This window comes from Zootoca vivipara, chromosome 9, assembly GCF_963506605.1.
Source record: "Zootoca vivipara chromosome 9, rZooViv1.1, whole genome shotgun sequence".
Taxonomy (NCBI): domain Eukaryota; kingdom Metazoa; phylum Chordata; class Lepidosauria; order Squamata; family Lacertidae; genus Zootoca; species Zootoca vivipara.
Genome location: NC_083284.1, coordinates 2,675,412 through 2,703,360, shown reverse-complemented (window position 1 = coordinate 2,703,360; position 27,949 = coordinate 2,675,412). Strand labels below are relative to the sequence as shown.

Here is a 27,949-nt window from a genome sequence, read left to right as displayed (position 1 = left end):
TTTGAGATCATTGTGTCCCAATTAATTTCAACGGGGTCTGAGAGCTTTTCTGTGGCTGTGCCTTGCCAAAATGTGATCTTACCCACTGAATCGGAGCTCAGTTAAGCAAAATCTCTCTTTGGGTTTTCCATTCTGATATGATATGATTCAGTGGGTAAAGTCAGTTTTTTGCAGAATAATAATAATAATAATAATAATAATAATAATAATAATAATATATTATTTATACCCTGCCTATCTGACTGGGTTTCCCCAGTCACTCTAGGCAGTTTCCAACAAAATATTAAGAATACAGTAAAACTTCAAATATTAAAACCTGCCCTAAACAAGGCTGCCTTCAGATGTCTTCTAAAAGTCAGATAGTTGTTTATTTCCTCACATCTGATGGGAGGGTGTTCCACAGGGCAAGTATGACAAGAAAAGCTCCCGGACTCAGGGGAATTAATTGGGACACGATACAATCAGGATATGGGCCAAGCAAAAGTGTTGATGAGCGCTGAAATCTGTTGGCCTCTTGCTAGCTTCTGCAAAAGAGAGCTCCCGGCTGCTGTTGCAAATGCAATTCCCAGGTCAAAAAGTCAAAAAGGTCTGTGGCTTCTTGTGACTTGGCTCACACTGGAGGAGGAGGAGAGGTTTCACTTCTCAGTTCTCTGGGGAAGCCTCATCCCTTTCATGCAACTGTGGAGAGAAGGGGCAGACCAGGCTGGGCAGCTCTTAGTTGAGCACAGACAGTCTGGACCTGAATGGACCCTCTTGAGGAGGATCTCAGCCAGCTGGCAGGTAAGGATGGGAAATCTGCCTGCCCATAAAGCAGGTTGAGAGGGAAAGCATGGCAAAAGCTGTGGCATAGTGGTTAGAGTGCCAGGCTGGGTCCTGGCAGACGCAGATTCAAATCCTCCAACGGCCCCGAAGTTCTTAGGGTTGCCATATTCCAAGTGAAAATCCGGACACATAAAATCACCACCGTTGTTGTGTTGTTGTTGTTGTTGTTGTTGTTGTTGTTGTTATACCTCACTCACCTGACTGGGTTTCCCCAGCCACTCTGGTCGGCTTCCAGCATATATAAAGACATGTTGCTGTTGTTGTTTAGTTGTTTAGTCGTGTCCGACTCTCCGTGACCCCATGGACCATAGCACGCCAGGCACTCCTGTCTTCCACTGCCTCCCGCAGTTTGGTCAAACTCATGTTCGTAGCTTCGAGAACACTGTCCAACCATCTCATCCTCTGTCGTCCCCTTCTCCTAGTGTCCTCAATCTTTCCCAACATCAGGGTCTTTTCCAAGGATTCTTCTCTTCTCATGAGGTGGCCAAAGTATTGGAGCCTCAGCTTCACGATCTGTCCTTCCAGGGAGCACTCAGGGCTGATTTCCTTAAGAATGGATAGGTTTGATCTTCTAGCAGTCCATGGGACTCTCAAGAGTCTCCTCCAGCACCATAATTCAAAAGCATCAATTCTTCGGTGACCAGCCTTCTTTATGGTCCAGCTCTCACTTCCATACATCACTACTGGGAAAACCATAGCTTTAACTATACAGACCTTTGTTGGCAAGGTGATGTCTCTGCTTTTTAAGATGCTGTCTAGGTTTGTCATTGCTTTTCTCCCAAGAAGCAGGCCTCTTTTAATTTCGTGACTGCTGTCACCATCTGCAGTGATCATGGAACCCAAGAAAGTAAAATCTCTCACTGCCTCCATTTCTGCCCTTTCTATTTGCCAGGAGGTGATGGGACCAGTGGCCATGATCTTGGTTTTTTTGATGTTGAGCTTCAGACCATATTTTGCGCTCTCCTCTTTCACCCTCATTAAAAGGTTCTTTAATTCCTCCTCACTTTCTGCCATTAAGGTTGTGTCATCTGCATATCTGAGGTTGTTGATATTTCTTCCGGCAATCTTAATTCTGGTTTGGGATTCATCCAGTCCAGCCTTTCGCATGATGAATTCTGCATATAAGTTAAATAAGCAGGGAGACAATATACAGCCTTGTCATACTCCTTTCCCAATTTTGAACCAATCAGTTCATAGAATCATAGAGTTGGAAGAGACCACAAGGGCCATCCAGTCCAACCCCCTGCCAAGCAGGAAACACCATCAAAGCATTCTTGACAGATGGCTGTCAAGCCTCTGCTTAAAGACCTCCAAAGAAGGAGACTCCACCACCAATGGACCACCACCATATCCAGTTCTAACTGTAGCTTCTTGTCCCACATAGAGATTTCTCAGGAGTCAGATGAGGTGATCAGGCACTCCCATTTCTTTAAGAACTTGCCATAGTTTGCTGTGGTCGACACAGTCAAATGCTTTTGCGTAGTCAATGAAGCTTTCTCCATAATCCAGCGCATGCTTGCAATTTGGTCTCTGGTTCCTCTGCCCTTTCAAAATCCAGCTTGCACTTCTGGGAGTTCTCGGTCCACATACTGCCTAAGCCTGCCTTGTAGAATTTTAAGCATAACCTTGCTAGCGTGTGAAATGAGTACAATTGTGCGGTAGTTGGAGCATTCTTTGGCACTGCCCTTCTTTGGGATCTTCTCCAATCCTCTGGCCACTGCTGAGTTTTCCAAACTTGCTGGTATGTTGAGTGTATCGCCTTAACAGCATCATCTTTTAAAATTTTAAAATAGTTCAGCTGGAATATCATCACTTCTACTGGCCTTGTTATTAGCAGTGCTTTCTAAGGCCCATTTGACTTCACTCTCCAAGATGTCTGGCTCAAGGTCAGCAACCACACTACCTGGGGTGTACGAGACCTCCATATATTTCTGGTATAATTCCTCTGTGTATTCTTGCCACCTGAAGCAGGATTTGGCAACCCACTCCAGTATCCCTGCCAAGAAAACTCCATGGACAAAGACAACAGGCATAAAAACACAGTAAAACATTAAATCTTAAAAACTTCCCTAAACAGGGCTGCCTTCAGATGTCTTCTAGTCAGACGGTTGTCTATTTCCTTGACATCTGATGGGAGGGTGTTCCACAGGGAGGGCGCCACCACCGAGAAGGCCCTCTGCCTGGTCCCCTGTAACATCACTTCTCACAGTGAGGGAACCGCCAGAAGACCCTTGGAGCTGGACCTCAGTGTCCAGGCTGGACGATGGGAGCAGAGACGTTCCTTCAGGTCTACTGGGCAGAGGCCATTGGCAAAGTTGTTGAGCTTATTCTGCAAAATCTCAAAAAAGAAGAAGTAGTTTTGAGCTATTTCCCCAGAAATCCAAGCTACTTCCGCCCTGGCAATGTTTACAAGGGTCGAATCCCGTCTGTGTCCGGGAAATTCCAGACGTATGGCAGCCCTAACTGCAGTGGGCAAGTTATGATATGTGCCTTGATGGAGAACCTAAGATGTTAAGGCAATGAAGGAAAGAATGAAAAGAATGTTGCCGAAAGGAGCTTTTAAAGGTATAAAGTTGAGAAGGCCCTGAAGATGTGTGAAGGAATTTGCAGACACCAATAGATGAACCCGTGGCCTTGCTCTCCCTCACTGGGATGTTGATGTTGCCTTCTGCTTTGTGTAATAAGGCTGCTGCTTAGCTACCTGGTTGCAATTCTGCTTGTTGCAAGACTTAATTTCCAAAGCAAAGGTGCAAAGCTAAGGTGGAGGGATGCCTCTGTAGGAGCCCGTGCAATTTATCGACCTGCGGACTCCACTTTGAAGGGTCCCCCCTTCGGACACCACTTGGCCCCAAATGTTTATGTGGTCTTAAGCATCGCAATTGAAGGAAATCCACTGTATGACTTTGGGCCAGTGATCTCCCTCACAGGGTTGTTGTGCGGACAACGTGGAGAGGGAGAGAGCTGCAAGAACCAGGCGGGAGGCGGGTGTTTTAGAAGGAGAGAGGAGATTTCTAACTAGCGATATGATGATCAAGGACAGATGGATTGATGGGCTGGTGGGAGTTGTACTCCAGAACATCTGGAGAGTGCCAGGAGAGTGCATCAATAGGAGTATAGCATGTAAATCTAGGGAAGTACAGTCGTACCTCGGGTTACGAACACCTCGGTTTGCGAACAGTTCGGGTTACGAACTGCGCAAACCCGGAAGTGTTTTCACCGCGCGTGCGTGCGCAGAAGTGGCGCGCGCGGTCTGCGCATGCACAAAGCGCGAAAATGGCGCTTTGCGCAGCGTTCGGTTTACGAACTAGTCGGGTTACGAACAGCAATCCGGAACGGATCGCGTTCGTAACCCGAGGTATTACTGTAATAGTACCACTGTATTCTGCTCTGGTCAGACCTCACCTGGAATACTGTGTCCAGTTCTGGGCACCACAGTTCAAGAAGGATACTGACAAGCTGGAACGTGTCCAGAAGAGGGCAACCAAAATGGTCAAAGGCCTGGAAACAATGCCTTATGAGGAACGGCTTAGGGAGCTGGGTATGTTTAGCCTGGAGAAGAGAAGGTTAAGGGGTGATATGATAGCCATGTTCAAATATATAAAAGGATGTCATATACAGGAGGGGGAAAGGTTGTTTTCTGCTGCTCCAGAGAAGCGGACACGGAGCAATGGATTCAAACTACAAGAAAGAAGATTCCACCTAAACATTAGGAAGAACTTCCTGACAGTAAGAGCTGTTCGGCAGTGGAATTTGCTACCAAGGAGTGTGGTGGAGTCTCCTTCTTTGGAGGTCTTTAAGTGGAGGCTTGACGTGCATATGTCAAGAATGCTTTGATGGTGTTTCCTGCTTGGCAGGGGGTTGGACTGGATGGCCCTTGTGGTCTCTTCCAACTCTACGATTCTATGATTCTATGATTCTAGTTTGGGGGAGGCTGGGGGAGCCTGTCTTAGCAGACCCTCAGTGCTGCCCCTGAGCATTTTGTGGCGACGTTCTCTTCCTGTTCTTCTGCAGCCATTTTTGAATCTGACAGTGACTCCGATTCAGAGAAAGATGAAGCCAAGGTATGTGAGTCCTTTCATTTTAAAAAAATTCAGTTATAAAATATTTGTATATTTGATGCAGTTTCAAGCATAAAAACATAAAACCATACCAAAAAACCCCCATCAATGATTGTGGTGTTTCACCTCTAGGGGCTAGCAAGAGTTCAGTTGCAAGGGAGGTAAACAGCCAATGGGAGCTCTCCAGGCAGAAGCAGGGGTACAGTATATATAAGGAGAAGCAGGCAGTCAGAAGGGGGAGATAACTGGGAGATGAGTTGAGTTGATGGGAGTTGATGAGAGAGGTGGAGAGGATTTTTAGATAGAGAGAGGGTTAGAGAAGCTAGTGAGGTGAGCTGTGGTGCAGAATCTGTAAGAGTAATAAGAAGGGAACTTCCGTCAGGGAGGAACAGGGGGAGAACTAATACTAAAGGTTAAGGTTAAAGAAAAGTACTTGAGAAACCAATAATAATTTCTATGCTTGTAAGATCTTCACTTAAATAAACTTACTTGTTTTGTTCACTGTTCACCTGACTGGATTCCAATCAATTGTGTACCAGTACACAGACTTACTGGTTGGTGGCAGCAAGGGAAGAAATAGGCAAGGGAGGTATTAGGTCAATAGACCGTTAAACATCCGGGGGCCTTTTACCGGTGTATCTCGCCACAATGATCAACAAAATAAGCTTCTAGTCCTCATGGGGAAAGAATGGGAAATAGGTGTCAGGGTCAGGTTCTGGAGTGAAGCCCAGGCAAATCATGACTCAAAGAAAGTCCTATTCTCACAAGCATTCACTGTGGCTTTCTAATCACTCCTGCTGTTTTGCTTCAGGGGGCAGGACTCAAACCCGTGCATTCAAGTGACAAGAAAGGAGAACTTTTTGACAGTAAGAGCTGTCCAACAATGGAATAGATCACCTCCTTCCTTGGAGGTTTTTAAGCCAAGGTCGGGCTGTCCTCTGTCAGGGTTGCTTTAGTTGTGATTCCTGCATTGCAGGGGGTTGGACTGGATGACCCTCAGGGGTCCCTTCCAGAATTCTATGATTCTAAATTCTGGGGGGGAATGATTTTGAAGTCTGCATGAGCAGCTGTGCTGAGGATGGGGATGGAGGGGATGATTGCTTAGCAAAAGCAACTCTGCTGGCAGGACTAGAATCGGAAACATCAGTGACCCAGAAACATTTGTTCCCTTCCATCCTCCAGGAAGTGGCTGCTTGTCAGGAAAGGGATGAAGCCCAGAAAAAACTAGCCGAATTTGAGTATGGTAAGCATGATCTGTTGGGGTGTTAATGCTGCGAGGAGCCCCTTATGCTCAGGTTGCATAGATTTATAAATAAAACTCTAAATCCCGAAGACGCCACAATCTCTGCTGATTCTCATTCCAAGGAAACCAAACCTGCTGAATGCCTGGAGCCTCTCACTGCTCGGAAATTGGGGTGGCGGCGCCTAGCAGTGTCTTGCATTTCCTGCTCCTGACTGTTCACAGTGGTGAACCTCAGGATGAGAGGGGGCGACTGCACCCGTGTCCGGCTTGTGGGCATCTCAGAGGAATCTGATTGGACGTTTTGGGAACGGGGTGCAGAACCAGGTCCCAGGCATATGGGATTTGTGGATGTGCTCAGGACACTTCCCTTTTCGGCAGCAGACAGTGAGCAGTAGCGAACCTGAAAGGGCTTCGGGATTCCCTAGTAGGGCAGTAAGAGGCAAGACTATCAGACTTTGGAAAGCTGGTATCATTGGATCAAGTTCACCAGTTTTGTCCAACAGATTAAACAGAATAGTTTTAATGTATAAATTAATATGGTTTATTTGTTTGCTTGTTTGTTGTTGTTAATTGAATTTGTATACCACCTTTCATCCGCAGATCCCAGGGGTGGTTCACAACACCTGAATAGTTTAAAATAAATGTGCAATTAATGGTTTCTGTTTTGAATTTGGTTACAGGTAGGTAGCCGTGTTGGTCTGGATCGAAGTAAAATAAAAAAATTCCTTCAGTAGCACCTTAAAGACCAACTAAGTTTTTATTTTGGTATGAGCTTTCGTGTGTATGCAGATCTGAAGAAGTGTGCATGCACACGAAAGCTCATACCAAAATAAAAACTTAGTTGGTCTTTAAGGTGCTACTGAAGGAATTTTTTTATTTTGTTTTGAATTTGATTGTGCATTATTATTGTTACGTATTCAGTGGCCTGTGTTAGCCTGAGCTTGAGTCTGGACTAAGGATTCTGAGCTCCTGTGTTCTGGTTCAATACAGGATGTCCAATCACAGAACATTTCAGGATTTGGGCCTCTGCCATTGGCCCTTGAACTCTGAGTCGTGATTCGCAGCTTAGAAGTTTAGACAGCCAATCACGTTGGGAGTGGGTGTGGCCCAGGCTTTCAGAAATGTATATAAGCAGTTGCTTTGCCCCTGTTTCCCAGTTATGCAGCTCAATAAAGGTTCTTGCTGTTATGGCTGTGTCTTGCCTCATGGGAACCCAACTACACTTCAGTTATCTTCCTTAGTGGGTCCTGCAAACCACCATTCTGAAGGATGCTTTTTGCAGGGTAGGGTCATGGGCATTGAGGGTGAATTTATGTCACCAAGTGGGGAAAGTCCGGGGGAACTGCTCTAGAGATGTTCTTCAGCTTTCCCCTCCTTTCATTCCCAGCTTCGCAGGCTTTGCTCGCTGAGCTGTCCACCCTGGAAGCAGAGTATGAAATCGAGAAGTCGTGCCGAGAGCAGGCAGAAGCCTACGCAGCCCAGGTAAGCCGGGTGAGCTGGTGGACATGGCAAGGCGTCTAACCTGGAGGTGTCCTAAGCACCGAGGGGCTCCTTCCAGCCCCTCCTGGGGAACAGCTGTAACTCAGGAGTCTAGCCTTTGCTTTGCATGCAAAGAATCCCTGCTCCAACCCCACTTGGCATCTCCGATGAGGGCTGGGAATTTCCCTGGTCTGAAACCCTGGCTGCTGCCAGTCAGAGTAGGCAATGCTGAGCCAGAGGGGGCCCTGCCCTGGCACTGTTTAAGGCAACTTCCCATTTTCCTGTGATGAGTCATTGTCATCCCCTTGCCACCCACATCAAGTATCATTGGAGTTGCTCGCATCCCACTGTCCCGAGAAGCAATGGAGTGCGCCTCCGGGGGTGAAGTCAAACTGCTGGAGAATCGCAGCGTCTGCTGTGGCTGCAGAGATCGGTAATTCATAAAGGCTGCCTCCCACGTTTTTGCTGCATTAGCAGCACCGAAGTGACCTCTCTGGGGCACAAGCCTGGGCAGTGTGTCCGGATGTCCTGGGCTGGCCAGACGGCAAGACCCCCTCCCTCTTGGCCTCATTGGTGGGGGTCCAAAGGAAAGCAGAGCAAGATATTTGGCCCCAGCTTGGCTGCAGGAGCTGCTGGAAGGAGGCACACAAGACGCCATCCAAACGCCTTAGGGACTCCGCTCTGGATTTATGTAGGCTTTACTCCTGAGACTTTTCTTCTCCCAAGGCAGTGGAGGTTTAGGGTCAGAGTTTCCCTTCTCCTACATGGGCTCCCTCCCCAGGTGGATGAGCCCCACCTGCCCCTCACTTCCCTCTTCAGCACAGGCAGAAACCGACTTCTTGACCGCTGGACCCTCTGTTTATACAGAGTCAGATCATTGATTCATGAAGCTCAGAATCATCAGCACTGAACGCAGGGCCGGATTTAGGTTTGATGAGGCCCAAAGCAACTGAAGGTAACAGGCCCTTTATATGTCCAGCTGTCCTTTGTCAACAACAAATTGTCGCTGTTTTTTGTTGTTGAATAGATGCTATATGGTAATTGATGGACCTAATAGGTATCTAAAGCCATTTGCTGTATGTAGACTTTATTCTATTTGATTTTTATCTTATATTTTGGAAATGTACATCCAGTTTCTTTTTCCTTAAAATTTTTTTGGGGGGCCCCAAGAGAGTGGGGCCCTAAGCTATGGCTTGTTTAGCTTATACGTAGATCCGGCACTGACTGAACGGCAGCAGTGACTCCCCAGGGTTTCAGGCAGGGCAAAAGAGCATCGAAAGAGCCTTCTGGATCAGGCCAGTAGCCCATCTAGTCCTGTATCCAGTTCTTACAGTGGCCAGCCAGACGCCCCTTATGGGGAACCCAGAAGCAGGAGCCATGTTTAATAGATTATTTCATTTCATTTTTCTGTTGGAAGCCGTCCAGAGTGGCTGGGGAAACCCAGCCAGATGGGCGGGGTATAAATAATAAATTATTATTAGAGCAACTCCTCCCTCTTGGGGTTTCCAGCAACGGGGATTCGGAAGCATTGCTAAGCTAGGAGCCATAGATAGTCCTCTCCTCCATGAATCCTCTTTCATTGGATAGCAGCCATTGCTGTCTCCTCAGTGCCGGATTTACGTATAAGCTAAACAAGCTATAGCTTAGAGCCCCACTCTCTTGGGGGCCCCCAAAATTTCACTACAGTAGTACCTCGGATTAAGAACTTAATTTGTTCTGGAGGTCCATTCTTAACCTGAAACCGTTCTTATCCTGAGGTACCACTTTAGCTAATGGGGCCTCCTGCTGCCGCCGCCACGCAATTTCTGTTCTCATCCTGAAGCAAAGTTCTTAACCCGAGGTACTATTTCTGGGTTAGCGGAGTTTGTAACCTGAAGCGTTTGTAAACTGAAGCGTCTGTAACCCAAGGTACCACTGTACTTCTTCTTCGGTCCAGTATAGCTGAAGGAGCATCTCCACCCCCATCGTTCAGCCCGGACACTGAGGTCCAGCTCCGAGAGCCTTCTGGCGGTTCCCTCGTTGCGAGAAGCCAAGTTTCAGGGAACCAGGCAGAGGGCCTTCTCGGTGGTGGTGCCCGCCCTGTGGAACGCCCTCCCATCAGATGACAAAGAGAAAAACAGCTACCAGATTTTTAGAAGACATCTGAAGGCAGCCCTGTTTAGGGAGGCTTTTAATGTTTAATAGATTATTTTATTTCATTTTTTCTGTTGGAAGCCACCCAGAGTGGCTGGGGAATAAATAAATTATTATTATTATTATTATTATTATTATTATTATTATTTGTATTTCAGTTCAACAATTACTTTGATAAAATACATATTTTGTTATGTGCAAAAGGCTTTAGATACCTCTTAGGTCCATAAATTACCATACAGTGGTACCTCGGTTTATGAACACAATTGGTTCCAGAAGTCTGATCATAAACTGAAGCGTTCATAAACTGAAGCGAACTTTCCCATTGAAAGTAATAGAAAGTGTATTAATCCGTTCCAGATGGGTCTGCGGAGTACTCAACCTGAAGCGTACTTAACCCGAAGCATGGGTGTAATTGGTTCCGGAAGTCTGTTCATAAACTGAAGCGTTCATAAACTGAAGCAAACTTTCCCATTGAAAGTAATGGAAAGTGAATTAATCCGTTCCAGATGGGTCTGCGGCGTTCGTAAACCGAAAATTCGTAAACCGAGGTGTTTATAAACCGAGGTTCCACTGCATAGCATCTATTCAACACTAAAAACAGTGACCATTTGTTGTTGACAAAGGACAGCTGGACATATCAAGGGCCCCATTACCTTCAGTAGCTTAAGGCCTCATCAGACCTAAACCCGGCCCTGTGTCTCCTGCAGGAGTGAGTTCCACAGTTTAACTCTTTCTTTTATCTGTCCCGCAAGACACCTTGATTTGCAGCTCTTTCTCTGAGCCACCCTTCCACCCCGGCTCCCATGATCATCCTGGGCTTACCTTTGCCGTTGCATCTCGACCCCCACAGGTGAGCAGGGAGAACAAGAAGCTGAAGCGCATCAGCGTGGCTTTGCTGCCCATGCTCACCCACCCCCCGGGGGACCTCATCAACCCGGGCAACGAGGAGGAGATCCCCACCGAGCAAGTCCTGGATCCAGTGGGCCAATACCTGCAGCAAATCAAAGGTGAGTCGGGTTGTCGCTCCCCCTCCGGCTCAAAGCTCACCAAGGAGGAGCTGACAGGGAGAGGTCTGGGCAGGGACTGTGCAAAATCCTGCACTGATCCTGCAGCAGTGAAGGCGGCCAACCTTGGAGGAAGAGACGAAGCTTCCTTAAGGATGGAGAGGTGGCATTCAAGAGAAGCCTCTCGCACCTTCTTCGGTGCCCAGCTGCAACACAACAGCCCTGCAGTGTTGTCTGAGGGTCGGATAGTTACTGCCTCTCCCCTCCCACTTGCTCCAGCCTTGCCAGGTGGGAGGGGACCTACAGGGGAGAACTCAGGCCTTTCCAATTTCAGCAGTGCAAGGCCAAAATCCAGTGCCCCCCCTCACCTCTTGCCTTCTATTCTGCACGTGCAACTGTGTGTGTGTGTGTGTGTGTGTGTGTGTGTGTGTGTGTGTGTGTGAGTGTTTATTCCTCATTGCAGGGGGTTGGACTACATGACCCTCGGGGTCCCTTCCAACTCTACAATTCTACGATTCTATAATCCATACAAGTTACAGGGGCCAACCAAATGCCCCAAAGGGAATCCTGCAAGCCGGATTGAGCACAAGAGCAACTTGGTATTTCCAGCAACTGGTATCGAGGAGCATTGCTGACTGTGGAGGCAGAGCAGAGCCATCCTGGCTTGTAGACATCCATAGTTGCCTCTTTCAAGGCCCTCGCTGCCTCCTGTGTCAGGGAGTTCCCCTGTTTAACCATGCGATGTGTGAAGAAGAACTTTCTTTTGTCTGTCCCGACTTTTCCAACTTTCAGCTGCCAGGAGGTGAAGTCAAGGTGGACTCTAGACACATATAAAAATGCTTTTTTAAAAAAAAGCGTTTTGAAAAATATATTGAAATTGCCCTAAGCTCACCATCGCCATCTAGTGTCACATTTGTATAATGCACTTAAAACACACTTAAAAGTTTATACTTTTGCAGCTGTATGGCTGAGTCCCAAGAGTCTGCCCTGTGGTCTGGCTGCTAAGTTGGCAACCGTCTCTCCTCTAAGGAGCCAGCTTCCCTCAAATTCACCTTTCCCTTTCTCCTCCTTTTTTACCCAGACCTTCAAGCGAAGGTTTCCCTGCTGCTGGGTGAAAAGAAGGAACTGGCCATGCAAGTGACAGAGCTCCAGGATCGGGTCCAGCAGCTCCAGGAACAGGTATTGTGGGATACTCCATGGGCACAGCCAGGATTTATGTCAGCAGGGACAGGACAACCACTGGGCATCCCCCTCTGTCTGGCTCTGTCTCAACTGCAGCTGTTTTAGTTGCTTCCTTTTGAACCCCAGTCAACTCGAAGTCGAGTTTCAGAATGTTAGAATGCTTGTTGTTGTTGTTTAGTCGTTTAGTCGTGCCCAACTCTTCGTGACCCCATGGACCAGAGCACGCCAGGCACTCCTGCCTTGCACTGCCTCCCGCAGTTTGGTCAAACTCATGTTGGTAGCTTCAAGAACACTGTCCAACCATCTTGTCTTCTGACGTCCCCTTCTCCTAGTGCCCTCAATCTTTCCCAACATCAGGGTCTTTTCCAGGGACTCTTCTCTTCTCATGATGTGGCCAAAGTATTGGAGCCTCAGCTTCACGATCTGTCCTTCCAGGGAGCACTCAGGGCTGATTTCCTTAAGAATGGATAGGTTTGATCTTCTTGCAGTCCATGGGGCTCTCAAGAGTCTCCTCCAGCACCATAATTCAAAAGCATCAATTCTTCGGCGATCAGCCTTCTTTATGGTCCAGCTCTCACTTCCATACATCTCTACTGGGAAAACCATAGCTTTAACTATACGGACCTTTGTCGGCAAGGTGATGTCTCTGCTTTTTAAGATGCTGTCTAGGTTTGAGAATGCTTGTAAAACTATTGAAATGTATACAACTGAAAATCATAAATAAAATAGGAAAAAACAAAAATGAAACAGAAGCAAAATCTCCTTTGTGCAAAGGTGGAAGAAGAGCATTTTGAGAAGCAATCCCTGCAGGCTCTGGTGGAAGAGCGTCAGAGGGCTTTGAAGAGGGTCAAACGAGGTGAGTTGTGGGGAAAGGTCACCGGAAGAGGGTCTTCCTGCACCCAGAGCTCCCTCCCTTCTTGAGTTGGCATTTACTTCCTTTCCCCCATCTGCTCGAGCCTCCTCTTCTCACAGCAGCCAGCCAGAGGCCCATGATGGGAAACCTGCACGCGGGATCCGAGTGCGAGAGCAACTACTCTCCCCTCCTGTGGTTTCCCGGTATTCAGAAGCATGGCTGCCCCCAACTGTGGAGGCAGAGGAGGGCCGTCACGGCTGCCAGATGAGCTACGTATTTCCATCCTGATCTCTTTGCAGGGAGATTAGACGATGTTGGCTCTTTTAACTTGCATTCATTCCCATTTGTTTGTGGGGAGGGTAGAGGAAGCTGCATCCAAGCAAATGTCACTCAAGCCAAATTAAAGTGGAAGCTAGGGAGGAGCCACAGTGGACCCAGAGGGCCTCTCAGCCTCTGCTCGCTCCAGGGACACACACCCCTTTTCCTCCCCATCCTTCATTTGATGCACAGGTGATTGAGGCTTCTTCTTCTTCTGCCCCCTCTCTCCCAGTGTCCCGGCTACTCACCGAGGAGTACGGCAAGGTGTCCCAACAGCTGGATCTGGAGGAGGAACTGAGGCAGCAAGCAGAGACCTTTGCCCGCCAGGTAGGAATTCAAGGGGCAAGCCTTTCTCCACAATTACCATGCTTTGTTTTCCTCTGGCAACCATGAGCCAACCACGTGATGCAGCAGCAAAAAAAGCTGATGCTGTTCCAGGCTGCATCAATAGAAGTCTAGTGTCCTGATCAAGGGAAGTCATAGCACCACTCTATTCTGCCTTGGTCAGACCACACCTGGAATGCTGTGTCCAATTCTGGGCACCACAATATAAGAAGGGTGTTGACAAGCTGGAAGGTGTGCACAAGGAGGGTGACCAAGATGATCAAGGGTCTGGAAACCAAGCCTGTTGAGGAATGGTTGAAGGAGCTGGGTATGTTTAGCCTGGAGAAGAAGAGACAGAAGAGATATGAGAGCCATCTTCAAATATCTGAAGGGCTGTCACGTTGAAGATGGAGCAAGCTTGTTTTCTCCTACTCTGGAGGGTAGGATTCAAACCCATGGCTTCAAGTTACAAGGAAGGAGATTCCGACTCAACATCAGGAAGAAATTTCTGACAGTAAGAGCTGATCAACAGTGGAACTGACTCCCTCTGAAGGTGGTAGACTCTCCTTTCTTGGAGGTTTTGAAGCAGAGGTTGGATGGCCATCTGTCATGGATACTTTAGCTGAGATCCCTGCATTGCAGGGGGTTGGCCTAGATGTCCCTTGGGGGTCCCTTCCACCACTCCTCTTCTATGATTTGGTACTCTGGGCCTCAGGAAGCTGGCCGGCAGTCGCTCATGTTCCTTGTGGCTTATTTGAAATAAGGGCTCAACTGTGGAAATGACTGGTTCTAAATTGCAGCTCCTGCTCTAACCACTGAGCTTCCCACCCACCCCTTTCTCATGTCACAGATGCTGGTGAAGCAGAAGGAGGCCAACCGGCAGAGCATGATCCTGATGCAGAATATTGGGCCAGAGACCCAGCTTCTCCAAGCCATGGAGGAGGTGGCCAAGATGACCCGGGAACTGGAAGAAGCCCAGCAAGAGCACCAGGCTAAGGTGGGTTTGGGGCTCCACCTGCCCAAGAACCTCAGCAGAGACCGGTTCCTGCCCTTTTGATCCATCCATCCACTTTCTTTTTTTTACAAATTTATTTATTTGGTTTTTCAACTTAAATTTAAATGTTTTAAAATTACGCCTAAATGTGAATATTGAGAGAGGCAGACTCCCTTCCTCAGCCTTATTGGTTTAGACTGGAACTCTGGCAGGGAGTTCCAGAGGTCAGCTCTACAGCATGCAAAGGAGGGGCTGTGTCTTGTCTTTCCTGAATCTCCTGCGCATCCACAGAGGTATCTGGTTACAGGTAGGTAGCCCTGTTGGTCTGAGTCGAAACAAAATAAAAAAACTCCTTCAGCAGCACCTTAAAGACCAACTAAGTTTTTATTTTGGTGTGAGCTTTCGTGTGCATGCACACTTCTTCAGATACCAGTGACCCAGAGCTGGCCCAAGACATTTTGCTGCCTGGGCAAAACCCAACCCAACAATCATAGAATTGTAGAGTTGGAAGGGACCCCCAAGAGTCATCTAGTCCAACCCCCTGCAATGCAAATGAATGCTTTTTCAGAAGTGGTGGTGGGGTAGCTTCCTTAGGGGGAGCTCTATCCCTGTTGCCTCTCTCAGCATCTCAGCTTGCCTCACTTTGCCTAATGGGAGGCGAGTCCCGAGTTCAAGTGTTGCTGGGAGGGAAGCCTCTTTCCTGCTCCACATCCCTCGGATGTCCTGGGAGAAGGGGCTTCACTTTAGGCTCCTAGTCTGCTCACGTTGCTCCTTGCTCTCCAGGTGAAGGACCTGGAGACCCAGCTGCTGGGACGGCCGCGGGTGGAAGAACTCCACAGGCTCCTGGCTGCCCTGGCGGCAGCGGAGGAAGAGAAGGTCCACCTGGGGAAGAAGCTTCTCCGAGCGGAGGAGAGGAATGTGGCTCTGGAAGAGAGAGGTACGGCATTTTCGGTTGCATGGATTAGAAAGGTAAAGGTAAAGATAAAGGGACCCCTGACGGTTAAGTCCAGTCGCGGACGATTCTGGGGTTGCGGCACTCATCTCGCTTTACTGGCCAAGGTAGGCTATGGTGTATATACAACCTGGCAGGTTGGGAGGCCACCTGTCAGAGATTCTTTCGCTGCAATTGTGGCATGGCAGGGGGTCAGACTGGATGGCCTTTGGAGGTGCCCTCCAACTTTATTCTTCTGTCATTCTGTGATTCTACGACTTCAGAACCTTGGGATCCAAAAGGATCAACATATTACTTAAAACTTCTTCTTTTTTTTAAGTGTTTAAGCCATTCCAATAATAAAGAAAAAATAACATTAATCATCATTCTCACCTCGGTGTCAGGAAATAACAAGTACAGTCACATCCATTTTTAAAAAAGGAGTATTTATAAAGCATCAACTCCTAAAGAATAGCAATGCAATGGACAATAAAGTAATTAAGACGTCACAAAATAATTTTGCTTATACAACTTCCAAAGGCACTTTCCCTGTATGGTTGTACTGAGTCATTCTGCCGTGCAGCCAGCGTCTCTCAGTGTGTCTTTCAGGAGGGAGATGACCCCTTATTTTTCCTTTTCAGTTCTTCAAACTGCTGCAAAACTGCAGAACTGTTACAAGGATTGCGGTGGGTGGGTGACGTCACAAGGAGTGGCCAATCAGTGCCATGCACACACACAGCCTTATCAAGGGCTGCCACCCTGCAAAAAAACAAAAAAGGCCACGTTCTTTGTGGGGGCCTGAGACCCTGCCTTTCTCATTGCAGTGAAATCCCTGGAAGAAGAGGCGAAGGCGACTGGGACCCCATCTTCCGAAACATCTCCTCCTCCTCCTCCTCCTCCTCCTCCCCCTCCCCCTCCAGCATGTCATGTCCCAGTGGAGTAAGTATCACTGGCCATTTATTATTATTATTATTATTATTATTATTATTATTATTATTAAACTTTATATGCTGCTCGAATATAATGAAAACCATCAAAGCGGTTGAAATGGAGAGCGAAACAATAAGCTTATCAGTAAACACAGATAAAAGCAACTGTTCCAAACACTTAAAAACAATTAAAGCACAGATTGAAATTATGCATGTCTGAAGAGGCTCATCTCAGCAATGAGGGTCATCTAGTCCAACCCCCTGCAAGGCAGGAATCTCAGCTTAAGCATCCACGACTAGGGCTGCCATACGTCTTGCTTTCCGCGGACATGTCCAGGAATCGCTCAGAAAAATGGTGCCTGGGCGGATTTTTGCTGAATTGGCAAAATGTCCTGGAAAACATGGACGTCTTTAAAAATTATTTTAAAAATCAAAGAAAAGCCCCAAATGAATTATTTTTTGGAGGGGGAGAGATGTTCCCCAAAAATAAAACTCCCCAAAATAAAAGTTCAACAACTCTGTCTGGATTTTCACTTTGAGGAATAGGGCAACCCTATCCATGACAGGTGGCCAGATGATGTCGGAATGGGGAGACCAACAGCATCTTTGTTTTACCTCTATTGCAGGGGGTTGGACTAGATGGCCCCTGGGTGTACCTTCCAACTCTCCAATCATGCAATTCTATGATTCCACAGTTGGGAGCAGCGATGCTTCTGAATCCCAGTTGCTGTAAACTATGGGACGAGAGAGTCCTGCACGTGTGCTTGTGTTCTGGTTTCCCATAGTGGGCACCTGTTTGGCCACAGTGAGACCAGGATCCTGGTGACATGGGCTATGGGCCTGATCCTGCAGGGCTCTTCTGATGGACCGGTCTTGACATTTCTTCTTCCATCCTTCCATCTCTGCAGCCCCCTGATTGCCCTCAGGCAGAGGAAGGGAAGGCAGCAAGCGAAATGCGGTAAGTGGATCAGAGAGGGAGGGAGGTTTCGGGGTGCGTCCCCCCTCAAGCACTTGCCTGCACCGAGCTCAGCTGCAGGGTGGTGACCCCGTACCCAGAAGGCAGCTGGATGCAACAAAGGAATAACAGATTCAGGGCAGGCGATTCAAGGCAGACAAGAGGAAGCCCTTTGTCACACTGGCCACCGTATGAAATCTGTGACTCAAAGAGGATGGCCAGATTGGGGTGGGCAATGGGGCACCCATCTCCCTCCCCTGCCTCCAAGGTTTTGGACTACAACTCCCATCAGTGCCGGGAAGCATGGCCAATGGTCAAGGATGATGGGAGTTGTAGTCCTGCACCATCTGAAGGGCAGCATGATAGCCGCCGCTGCCTGAGTGGGTTTAAAAGGAGATGGTGTTGAGGATTGTAGGGTCACAGGATTGTGGAGTCCGAAGGGGACCTCCGAGGATCATTATTATTTATTGAATTTATACACCGCCCTATACCTGGTTGCAGGGAACCAGGCAGAGGGCCTTCTCGGTGGTGGCACCTGCCCTGTGGATCGCCCTCCCAACAGTTGTCAAAGAGAAAAACAGCTACCAGATTTTTAGAAGACATCTGAAGGCAGCCCTGTTTAGAGAGGCTTTTAATGTTTAATAGATTATTGTATTGTATTTTTCTGTTGGAAGCCGCCCAGTGTGGCTGGGGAGACCCAGCCAGATGGGCGGGGTATAAATAGTATATTATTATATTATTATTATTATTATTATTATTATTATTATTATTATTACATATTATTATTATTACTATATACCTGGAGGCTCACAGAACAAAATCAAAATATAAAAACACAAAATATATAATCAAAATATAAACAACAACCCAATAACCCCCCTTCCATCTAGTCCAACCCTTCTGAAATGCAGGAATCACAGCTAAACGATGATGATGATGATTTCTGCATATTGAAAGTTACATTTGTTACTCAATAGTGATATTTCAGTTCAACAAACCGGGTGACTTCCCACACACCCAGTGTCAATGTTTATAACCCAAATTACACACAATTGCATTTCAAGGTTCTGCCTTATCCAATTTCATCCTCCTTAACATGTCAATCAAATCTTTGTTACGGTCATAGACCAGCACAAGTAGGGTGGGGTAAAGGTAAAGGGACCCCTGACCATTAGGTCCAGTCGTGACCGACTCTGGGGTTGCGGCGCTCATCTCGCGTTATTGGCGTACAGCTTCCAGGTCATGTGGCCAGCATGACAAAGACAACCATTCAAAATCTGTAGAACGTTTTGGAAAGCTAAAATGATTAAAACAGAAGGTATGTATATATAAAAGACTATAAGAAGCTAAAAGAAGGATTAGGAACATTAAACGGATGTGGAAGAGCATAAAAGGCTCTGGCTATCAGTTTACAGAGCACTCTGATACGGGTGTTCATTAAAACTAGTTTGTGGTGCAGGTCATCAACCGGCGGATTTTGAGCGCTGCTCTGCAGAACCTGGCAACATGGTACAGTATGTTGTAGCATCCTGAGTACTTATGGAGTAGTGGGGAGATGAGGCTAATACGGTTGTCTCTATAATATAGGCGCTGGAGAAGCACGTGCTCAATTGTTTCTTTGTCCAGAATTACAGGGGCATTGCTCCTTAACCTGTTTCTTAACATATTCTGCTTTTTTATTATCTCTCATACCCCGCTGTGGGCTTTGCAAAGGGGAAATAACTTCTTTAACGGAGGGTTTCTGTCTTCTTGAAAAGATTCTAAATTTGCGTCTCTTATTGGACCAGCCAAAATGTCGTCAAAATAGGGTGGAAACCCTGGAGATTCCAAGATGTTTACATCCGGGTAGATGAAGTTGTTGGCGTGGGTCAAGCTCTCCTTCACTGGAGGTTTCTAAAGAAAGACCGGATGGCCAACTGTCAGGGCTGTGATTCCCCAATTGCAGAGGGTTGGACTAGATGACTTTTGGGGGTCCCTTCCCAGATTCTAAGCCAACCCCTCAAACTTCGAAGGCCCTTCGAAGGAGGCCCTTTCGGATGCATCCAGGCCCACTGTGAAGGCGAAAAGACATCAGGGCTGGGTTTTTACCCTTGAAAAATAAATATCCCTACAAATATCCCTTTTCCCTCTTGGCGGCAGCAAACTCCTGCACGGATGATGTGAAGTCTAAAGCAGTGGAAGAAATGATGGCCAGGATCAAAAGCGGGGTGGTCCTGAGGCCAGCCAGAAAGGACGCTGGGGGCTTGTCCAAGGTAAAGAAGCAGACTGGGAGCGCAGAACATAAAAACCTGCCTTATCCAGAGTCATTGGCGCATCTAGCTCAATGCTGTCTACCCAGACTGGAAGCAGCAATCCCAGGTTTTGGGCAGGGGACATTCCCCATCTGGACGCCAGGGATTGAACCTGGGTCCTTCTGCAAGCAGGGCAGGTACCCTGCCACTGAGGATTGTGGGAAGCTGCTGTTTAAGGAGCCAGACCCAATGGTCCATCTTGCTTGGTATTGTCCACTCTGAGCGGCAGAAGGGTTTCGGGCAGGAACCTGTCGCAGCCCTGCCTGGAGATTATTATTACTATTACTATTACTATTTATTACTATTATATTTATTTCATTTCTGTACCGCTTTATATTTTCAAGAAAAATCTCAAAGCGGTTTACGGCATATCAGAACATCAATGAAACAATCTGAAGAAACTCAAATATATACAGTCAAAGCAACATAATTAACAGAAAACTAAAAGATTTCAAAATAAAACATTACAAAGGAGGTCAACTACACAATACATATTTAACACAAAGTTAACAATAAAAATATTGAACATTTAAAAAAAAACAAATCAAAACAAAAAAACCTTCATAAGTGAAGTCACATTTAAAATGCACATTTGAAACAGCATAATCAACAAGAGATGCCATCAGGGATGGAGCCTTCTGCCTTCAGAGCAGGTGTTCCACCTCTGAGCTGTAACCCTGCGCTCAGCAAAGGGATTCCCTGAACCAGCAAGGTCTTTCTCTAGCAGTGGCAACATCCCTCCTCAAAACCACTTGCTTCTTTCCTGTAAATCTCACCACAAGGGGATTCCCATGTGGGAATGTTCAGGGTGGCAGGAGAGGATATATTGTTTGCTAGCTGGGCCTGCCACGCATTGCTGTGGCTCAGTCTGTTAAATGGAGGCTCAGAGTCTCCCTTCAGACTCCCCTCACCTTCAGAGTCCCCCTGTTTTACGCATGTTCTGTTTAGACAGGCGTATGTATCCCTGTGATGTCCCCCCCCCGGCCCCTCTCCCCCCCCCGGTTTATCCCTATGATTCCCCCCCCCCGTCCTGACCCATGACGTATCAACCCCCCTTCTCCTCCCACCCCCGGCTCATCCCTGTGACTGGTCCCACCATGTCCTGAGCTATCCCGTGCCCTCCTCCCCCAAACCCCCACCCAGGCGAGTCAGTACCTCCATTCGGCCTAGTCCGTAAAGTCTTCGGCCTAATATTTAAACGGGAGCCGAGGTGCTGTTGAGAGGGAAGGTTTTATATGTGTAGTACCAGTGTAACCGCAGCTAGAGGGCGCTGGTTTGCAACCTAGTTCGTTTCCCAGCATGCACTTTCGTCTGAGTGGTGTGTTTTGAAACACAGGGTTTTTGGTGTTTTACGTGGCGCAGGTGTGACATTTGTTTTAGGAAACTTTATAAGATCCTTCGGGCATGGGATGTTGTGTCCGAATTTGAATGCAATCGGTCAAACGGTTTCGGAGAAAAGTGGAGACCCACCCACATGCCCTTTTTACATTTAGATAGATAGATAGATAGATAGATAGATGATAGATAGATAGATAGATAGATTAACATCCTTCCTAACTTGCGATAGCAAGTTCCTTTATGTAGCAGAGTTACATTCCCCTTTCTTACATGCACAGCAGATAGCTGGTTGCAGGCTCGTGTAAGCCTCTCACTATTATACAATCCAATCTGTCTCAGATTGAATTGTACATTCCTGGTAAGTTCCCTTGAATCCCTCTTAAAAGAATAAAGACGCAACAATCTTATTTAAAGTCAATAAAAGAAGTTTACTCACATCAGTTCACAGTTGGATTCCTGGAGGCAGACTTAGTTACAACTATGTACATGTGGATCTACCCCATATGGGGGAATAATCCCAGTGCTTCTGCTAGCAGAGTCCTAGCCAAAAGCTGGTCAAAGAAGGAAGTCAGAAAGAGAGAGGTGATTCGTCCTTTTGTAACCTGGACAGGTAAGGTCACACCCACCTTCTATCACATGCAAAAGGAAGGACACTCCAGCCAGGAGGAACAGGAAGTTTGAACTGGCTGGACCAAACATTCCCTCACACGTCTTCTCTAGCATTACAATGAATGTTGTACTTGACTGCCTCTCATGGATCACATCCCACAGCCTGTGGTTCTTCTCCTCTTTCTCCTCACAACAGCCCTGCCAGGTAGGCTAAGCTGAGAGGAGACAGCGGCTGGCCCAAGTCCACCCTGTCAGCTTCCTTGCTGAGTGAGGATCTGAACCCTGGTCTCCCCTGTCCTCAAGGGACGCTCTAACCCAGGGGTAGGCAACCTAAGGCTTGGGGGCCGGATGCGGCCCAATCGCCTTCTAAATCCGGCCCTCAGATGGTCCAGGAATCAGCGTGTTTTTGCATGAGTAGAATGTGTCCTTTTATTTAAAATACATCTCTGGGTTAGCTGTGGGGCAAAGGAATTTATTCATTAATTTTTTCAAAATATAGTCCGGCCCACCACATGGTCTGAGGGACAGTGGACCGGCCCATGGTTTGAAAAGGTTGCTTACCCCTGCTCTAACCGCTACTCCACACTGCCTCTCTCCTTGGAGGAGGAGATGAGATAAAGTTCCTTCCTAACGGGCTCCCCATCTGTGTCTTCTCCACCTGCAGGCAGCCGCCGTGAGCAAGCGTAGAAGCACCACGATGGAGCTGCAGGGTCTCCTGGTAAGAATCACCTGCGTGGGTGGATGATAATAATAATAATAATAATAATAATAATAATAATAATAATAATAATAATAGATGGGGTCCAGCACTACAGTAGCAATGCTGGCATGGGGGGGCCCTTGGGTCATTTATTAATTGACGAAATACATTTGGTTGTTGCTTTGCTCTTTATTCCTAGGGACCCAGGTGGCGCTGTGGGTTAAACCACAGAGTCTAGGGCTTGCTGATCAGAAGGTCGGCGGTTCGAATCCCTGCAATGGGGTGAGCTCCCGTTGCTCGGTCCCAGCTCCTGCCCACCTAGCAGTTCGAAAGCACATCAAAGTGCAAGTAGATAAATAGGTACCGCTCCGGTGGGAAGGTAAACGGCATTTCCGTGCGCTGCTCTGGTTCGCCAGAAGTGGCTTAGTCATGCTGGCCATATGACCCGGAAAAACTGTCTGCGGACAAACGCCGGCTCCCTCAGCCTATAGAGTGAGATGAGCGCCACAACCCCAGAGTCGGACACGACGGGACTTGATGGTCAGGGGCCCCTTTACCTTTACTTTTACCTTTTGCTCTTTATTAACAACAACAAAGAGCAAACATAACAAAGGGAAGACACACATGAAGAATCAAAAATATAAAGCATCACAGCCTGGAAGGACAAAGAAATATAATAATAATAACAATAATAATAATAATAATTGTACCCCACCCATCTGACTGGGTTGCCTCAGCCACTCTGGGCAGCTTCCAACAAATTATAAAACCACAGTAAAACATCACACATTACAAACTTCCCCATATAGTGCTGCCTTCCCCATATAGTGCTGTCTCCAGAAAGTCAGATAGTGGTTAATTTCCTTGACATCTGACAGGAGACCGTTCCACAGGATGAGCGCAACTACTGAGAAGGCAGTTAATAAAGTATTTATTAATACAAGGATAGCCTAATAATAAGGATATATATAAAAAATAGAAGTATTTGTTACCTATGAGTTCCATTATTGTTGAGAATAAGGGCTCTATATAGTCTTTGCATATACCAATGGCACTGAGTGACCAGCTGCCTCAATATTTGTATAATAAGAAATAAAATCAGGCCATATGTGAAGAAAAGTGGTCATTTGAGCTCTGCGCTTTGGAGACTTTTCGTAAGGGTCTTTTGACAGCGGAAAATGGTGGTCTCTCCTTCCTTTTTTTTAAGCAGAGGTTGGGTCACTGGCGGAGCTTCATGCTCCGGCACGGGGGGGGGGGAGAGCAGGCGGGGACGGGGCTGGCACACGTCCCGGGGGCATGGCGCACCGCCTACGGGGGCATGGCTCCCAGTGCAGGCAGGAGGGCAGCCGTGATGGCACTCCACCAGGATCATGTTGCAGGAGGCGGTGCGCTCCCCCTGCACTCCTCTTCCTCCACCAGTGGATTGCGTGGCCATCTGTCGTGAATCCTTTAGCTGAGATTCATGCATTGCAGGGGGTTGGACTAGATGACCCTTGGGAATCCCTTCTAACTCTACAATTCTATGGTTCTAACAGCACCCTGGTGCATGTAATTCCAACCTTCTCTTTCTTTATAAATTAATTTTTCATTACTTTTTCATTAATAACGATCCAATGGAAGCCACAATGCCAAATCACAATACGATCAAAAGAGCCAATTAAACAGTTCCGAATTAAACCTTTTTGAAAGACTTCCCATGTTCCGGCTATCAGGAGTTGATGTTATTCCTTGATCCTGCGCCAGTTCTCTTAATTAATTCCGACCTTCTCAGGCCCAGAGTGGCATCAGGAGGCCAGTGCGGAGGTCAAGCCGACGTAAAGGCAGCCAGAGGAAGCTCACAGACAACCAGCTGGAGTCCATCCTGCAGAGACGTCGCCGGATGGTTGACTGCCCAGCGCAGGGCCAAGTCCCACAACTGCAACCTGTCGTGACCACAAAACACATCACACCCATTGGAGTGCAGGAGGCCATGGCGGGTGTCCTCTCTGCTATAGACCCACATCCTGCCACAGAGAGCTCTGGGGATCTTGGCAAAAGTCCAACAGGTGTGCAAGCTTCTTGCTGAAACCAGGGTGGAATCCAGGCATGTATTTTGAAAGGTTGTGAAAACGCTTTTTAAAAAAAAGTTTTGAAAAATATATTGAATTTCCCATGGCTCACCATTGCCATCTAGTGTTGCATTTGTATAATGCACTTTACAGCACATTCATAATGTTTTGTTTGCAGCTGTAGAGCTGAGTCCCGGCTGCCCTCATCACCAGGAAGGAACAAGGAGCAAAATAGCTGTCCCTGGCTCCTCTTTACTTTTGCCAGTTGTTGGTGAAAGGTGTCAAGATGCTGTGAGTTGCCAGAGGGAGTTGGCACGGCCAGATTACCAAATAGGTATCGGTCTATAGGCACCGCAGCGGATCAAAATAATATTGATTTGATCTTGCAAGAAAATTACAGAAACATATTAGGAGATAATTTGCAAGGGGGAGTTGGGGATGTTTAACCTGGAGGAGAGAAGACCGAGAGGAGATAGGACAGCCATCTTCCAATATGGGAGATGGAGCAAGCCTGTTTTCTGCTGCTCCAGGACGCAGGACCCAAACCGATGGATTCAAATGATGAGAAAGGAGGTTCCAGCTAAGCATTCAGAAGAACTTGATGATGGCAAGAGGTGTTCAGTGTTGCAACAGTCTCCCTGTGAAGGTGATGGATTCTCCTTCCTTGGAGGTTTTCAAGCAGATGTTGTAAACAAAATCTGCTCCTTTTCCTTTATGGGGTATCCAAGAGCCCGTATAGAGTCCTTAAGTGGGTTCCCTATTGGTAGAAGAAAACAGGCCAACCAGATACTGGGTCCTGGGACTTTAAGTATTAAGGAACCAGGTTTTTTGTGTTTGTTTTTTAATCTCTCACAATGACCAACATCTCTTTGTTCTTTAAGGTGACCCTGGCAACCTGGAGGCTTCGATCCCACCATGTTTAGAGAAGGAGCCTGCCCCAGCTCAGTCACAGTGCAGAGTAGCGCCCCTTCAGATGAACAGAAGGATCGCGTTCGCATCAGGGAGTCGGGATCCCCCCTGAAGCAGCCTAAAACTATATTATGAGGCTGCCTGTATTGCTTTGATTCAGGACTGGATTAAATTAGAAAATACAGATTTGCTAAACCTTCAAGGACATGATAATAGATTTGGATGGCACGCGTACTTGTGGTATGACAAAGGGAAAGTGCACAATGGATTATATAACCATATAATTAGGAGATCACTTCTAACAATCTGCGAAAGATATAAAGATTTACTAGAACAGAAAACTCTGTTGTGGTTGTCACCAATAGAAGCAATATCAATAAAAGATGATGATGATGATGATGATGATGATGATGGGAAATTGTTTACATATAGAGATCTTTTAATAGAAAAGGAAGGGAAATTAAAACTGATTTTGAAAAGATTCAAGAAAACGTTAACGATTGGTTGCAGTACTTTCAGTTAAATGGGGTATTTAAAGAAGATAATAAGAAAGGGTTTAATTACACTCTATCTAGTTTTCAAAGAGAAATTATAGAGGACAGTATTAAAAATATGGAGGAAGATGTACAATATGTTGTTCAGAGCAGTGCCCATTCAGATGAGCAGGAGGATCGCGCTCCCCTCAGGGAGTCGGGACCCCCCTGAAGCAGCCTGCAAGTCGTCCCATCTCCTGGAACCACTTCCCCAGCCTCTTGGCAATGGCAAAGTGGTGAAGACAAGCACAAAATAAACGCCAAGCAAATTGCTCCGTTGCAGCTGAGCCTGAATTCATTTGCCCAGGAGTCTTCCTCCCTCGCCTGATTTTGGGGTGCTCAGGTCCCTTTCCTGGCAGACACAGCTCTTTGCATCACGTGGAGCTGCTCTGAGCTGGGACACGGGTCTGTGGGAAGTTCAACAGGTGGAGCTTTCGGCTCATAGCAGCCTCACATGGTGCAAAGGTCTGTCCTTGTCAGGACCTTGCTTGTAGATTCAGGTAGGTAGCTGTGTTGGTCTGATGCAGTCGAAATGAAAAATAAAAAATTGTCCAGTAGCACCTTAGAGACCTACTAAGTTTGTTCTGGGTAGAAGCTTTCATGTGCATGCATTAAGCTTAACGTATTTTCCGTTCCATAAGATGCACTTTTTTCCTTCTAAAAAGTAAGAGGAAATGTCTGTGCGTCTTATGGAGGGAATGTGTGGTCCCTGGAGCCGAATTGCCCAGGGGCTAAAGGCAGATCATGCTTTTTTTTAAAAGAAAAAAGAAAGAAAGAGCTAAAGGCTAGCAAGAGGGAAGAGCACGTTGAAAGGAACCCGCTCAGCAGCTGATTGCAAGAGCTCAGGGAGGGAGATAAGAGAGCTAGCTCCCTTCCGGGCCCCTCCCAGGCCCTTGTCTAGGCCTCAATTGTTGTCTGCAGAGGAAGACATGTGACTGGCTGATTAGATTATCTGTCTGGAAACTGTAGAAATGGGTCCCTTTCCTAGAGAAGCTGCAGAACTGTGAGTTGAACCCCATAAAAAAAGGATTTTTTCCCTTTGCAAGGAAACTCAGCAACTTTGAGCTGATCCTACAAAATGGAGCTTTCCCCCTTTGCAAAAAAGATGCACAACTCTGAGCTGACCCCCCCCAAAAAAAAAACGTGGCTTTACCTATTTGCAAAAAAAGCTGCACAACTTTGAGCTGATCCTAAAAATAATAATGGCGCTTTCCCCCCTTTGCAAAAGCTTTCTCAGATATTTAAGGGGGGGGGGCAAAGGCATATAGGCCTCTAGGAGTTGGCTGCTATGACTATGACAATTCAATATGACAATTCAAAGAAAGGAAAATATTTTTTTTCCCTTGTTTTCCTCCTCTAAAAACTAGGTGCGTCCTATGGTCAGGTCTTACTATGATCCTGGGGTTGAAGCACTAGGTCAGTGCCACGAAAGTAACTGTGTCAATGACATGTCATCCTAGATCTCCTTTTGAACTAGTAAGTAGGCTGTTATTTTTAACTGCATTAAATCCTTGAAAGCGTATTTGGAAGAGTATTTGAACAGCGTCATGCTGCTGATCATGACTGACTCTCAGTAATGATTGACTTTCAAGCAGCTAAGGGAAGAAATTATTTCTGAAGTATTTCCAGCATCAGCAAATCTTGAATTTTTAAAAAGCTTCAATTTTTTAAAAAATGTACATAGATTGTTTCAAAGGCAATGGGATGGACAGATGCCCATGTCAAGGACAACCAATCTATGAAACTAGCCTTTTAACTTTTCTCTTGGTATAACTTGTGGTTCTCTAACCCCCCTTTTGTCCGGTAGTTGGCACAGACTATCAGATTTTCCGTAACACTATGAATGATCCTGGGAGCTGAGGATATTCTGAGATTACTCATCAGTTGTAAATGCCTTTCTTTAAGGTTACTATCAGTTGTGAATTGTGTATATGTTGTTAGTCTGCTCATTCTAATTCGGTTTTTATAAAAGCCTTTGATATTTGTTAGCCTTGTTTGTGGTGCTAAATGTCTCAGTCCCTAAATGCTTTCATGTTTCTCCGGGTGTGCATCATATTTGCACAATTCTTAGCTCAAGTATTTTTTAAAGTATCTTCTAGTCCAACCCTCTTGCAAGGCAGGAATCTTTTGCCCAACGTGGGGCTTGAACCCACAACATTGAGACTCAAGAGAGTCTCCCGCTTGACCCACAGAGCTCCCTTCGCTTCCAACTCTCCGGTCCTGCAGATAAAGAGATGCCCCCCCCCCTGGACCCACAAGCGGGTGCTCAGGCCATGCATGCAAAATAACCAAA

At 46.8% G+C, this 27,949-nt stretch overlaps 1 protein-coding gene across 2 annotated transcripts; it reads left to right on the top strand.

Annotated features, from left to right (window-relative positions):
- Positions 1–265: 265 nt before the first annotated feature.
- On the top strand, positions 266–27,949 carry LOC118079502 (shootin-1-like). Of its 2 annotated transcripts, XM_035103700.2 has the most exons (16): positions 266–780; positions 4,834–4,883; positions 6,063–6,123; positions 7,511–7,605; positions 10,589–10,745; positions 11,824–11,921; positions 12,699–12,780; positions 13,328–13,422; positions 14,270–14,416; positions 15,197–15,350; positions 16,169–16,283; positions 17,182–17,231; positions 19,368–19,480; positions 22,131–22,184; positions 23,938–24,211; positions 25,096–27,949. In XM_035103700.2, exons 1-16 carry the CDS (start codon positions 744–746, stop codon positions 25,233–25,235), a joined length of 1,722 nt encoding a protein of 573 aa, XP_034959591.2. In that variant the 5' UTR covers positions 266–743; the 3' UTR covers positions 25,236–27,949. The 2 variants fall into 2 exon arrangements, with proteins under 2 accessions (XP_034959591.2, XP_060134298.1); XM_060278315.1 differs by lacking the exons at positions 266–780; positions 4,834–4,883 and having other exon boundaries at positions 4,891–6,123.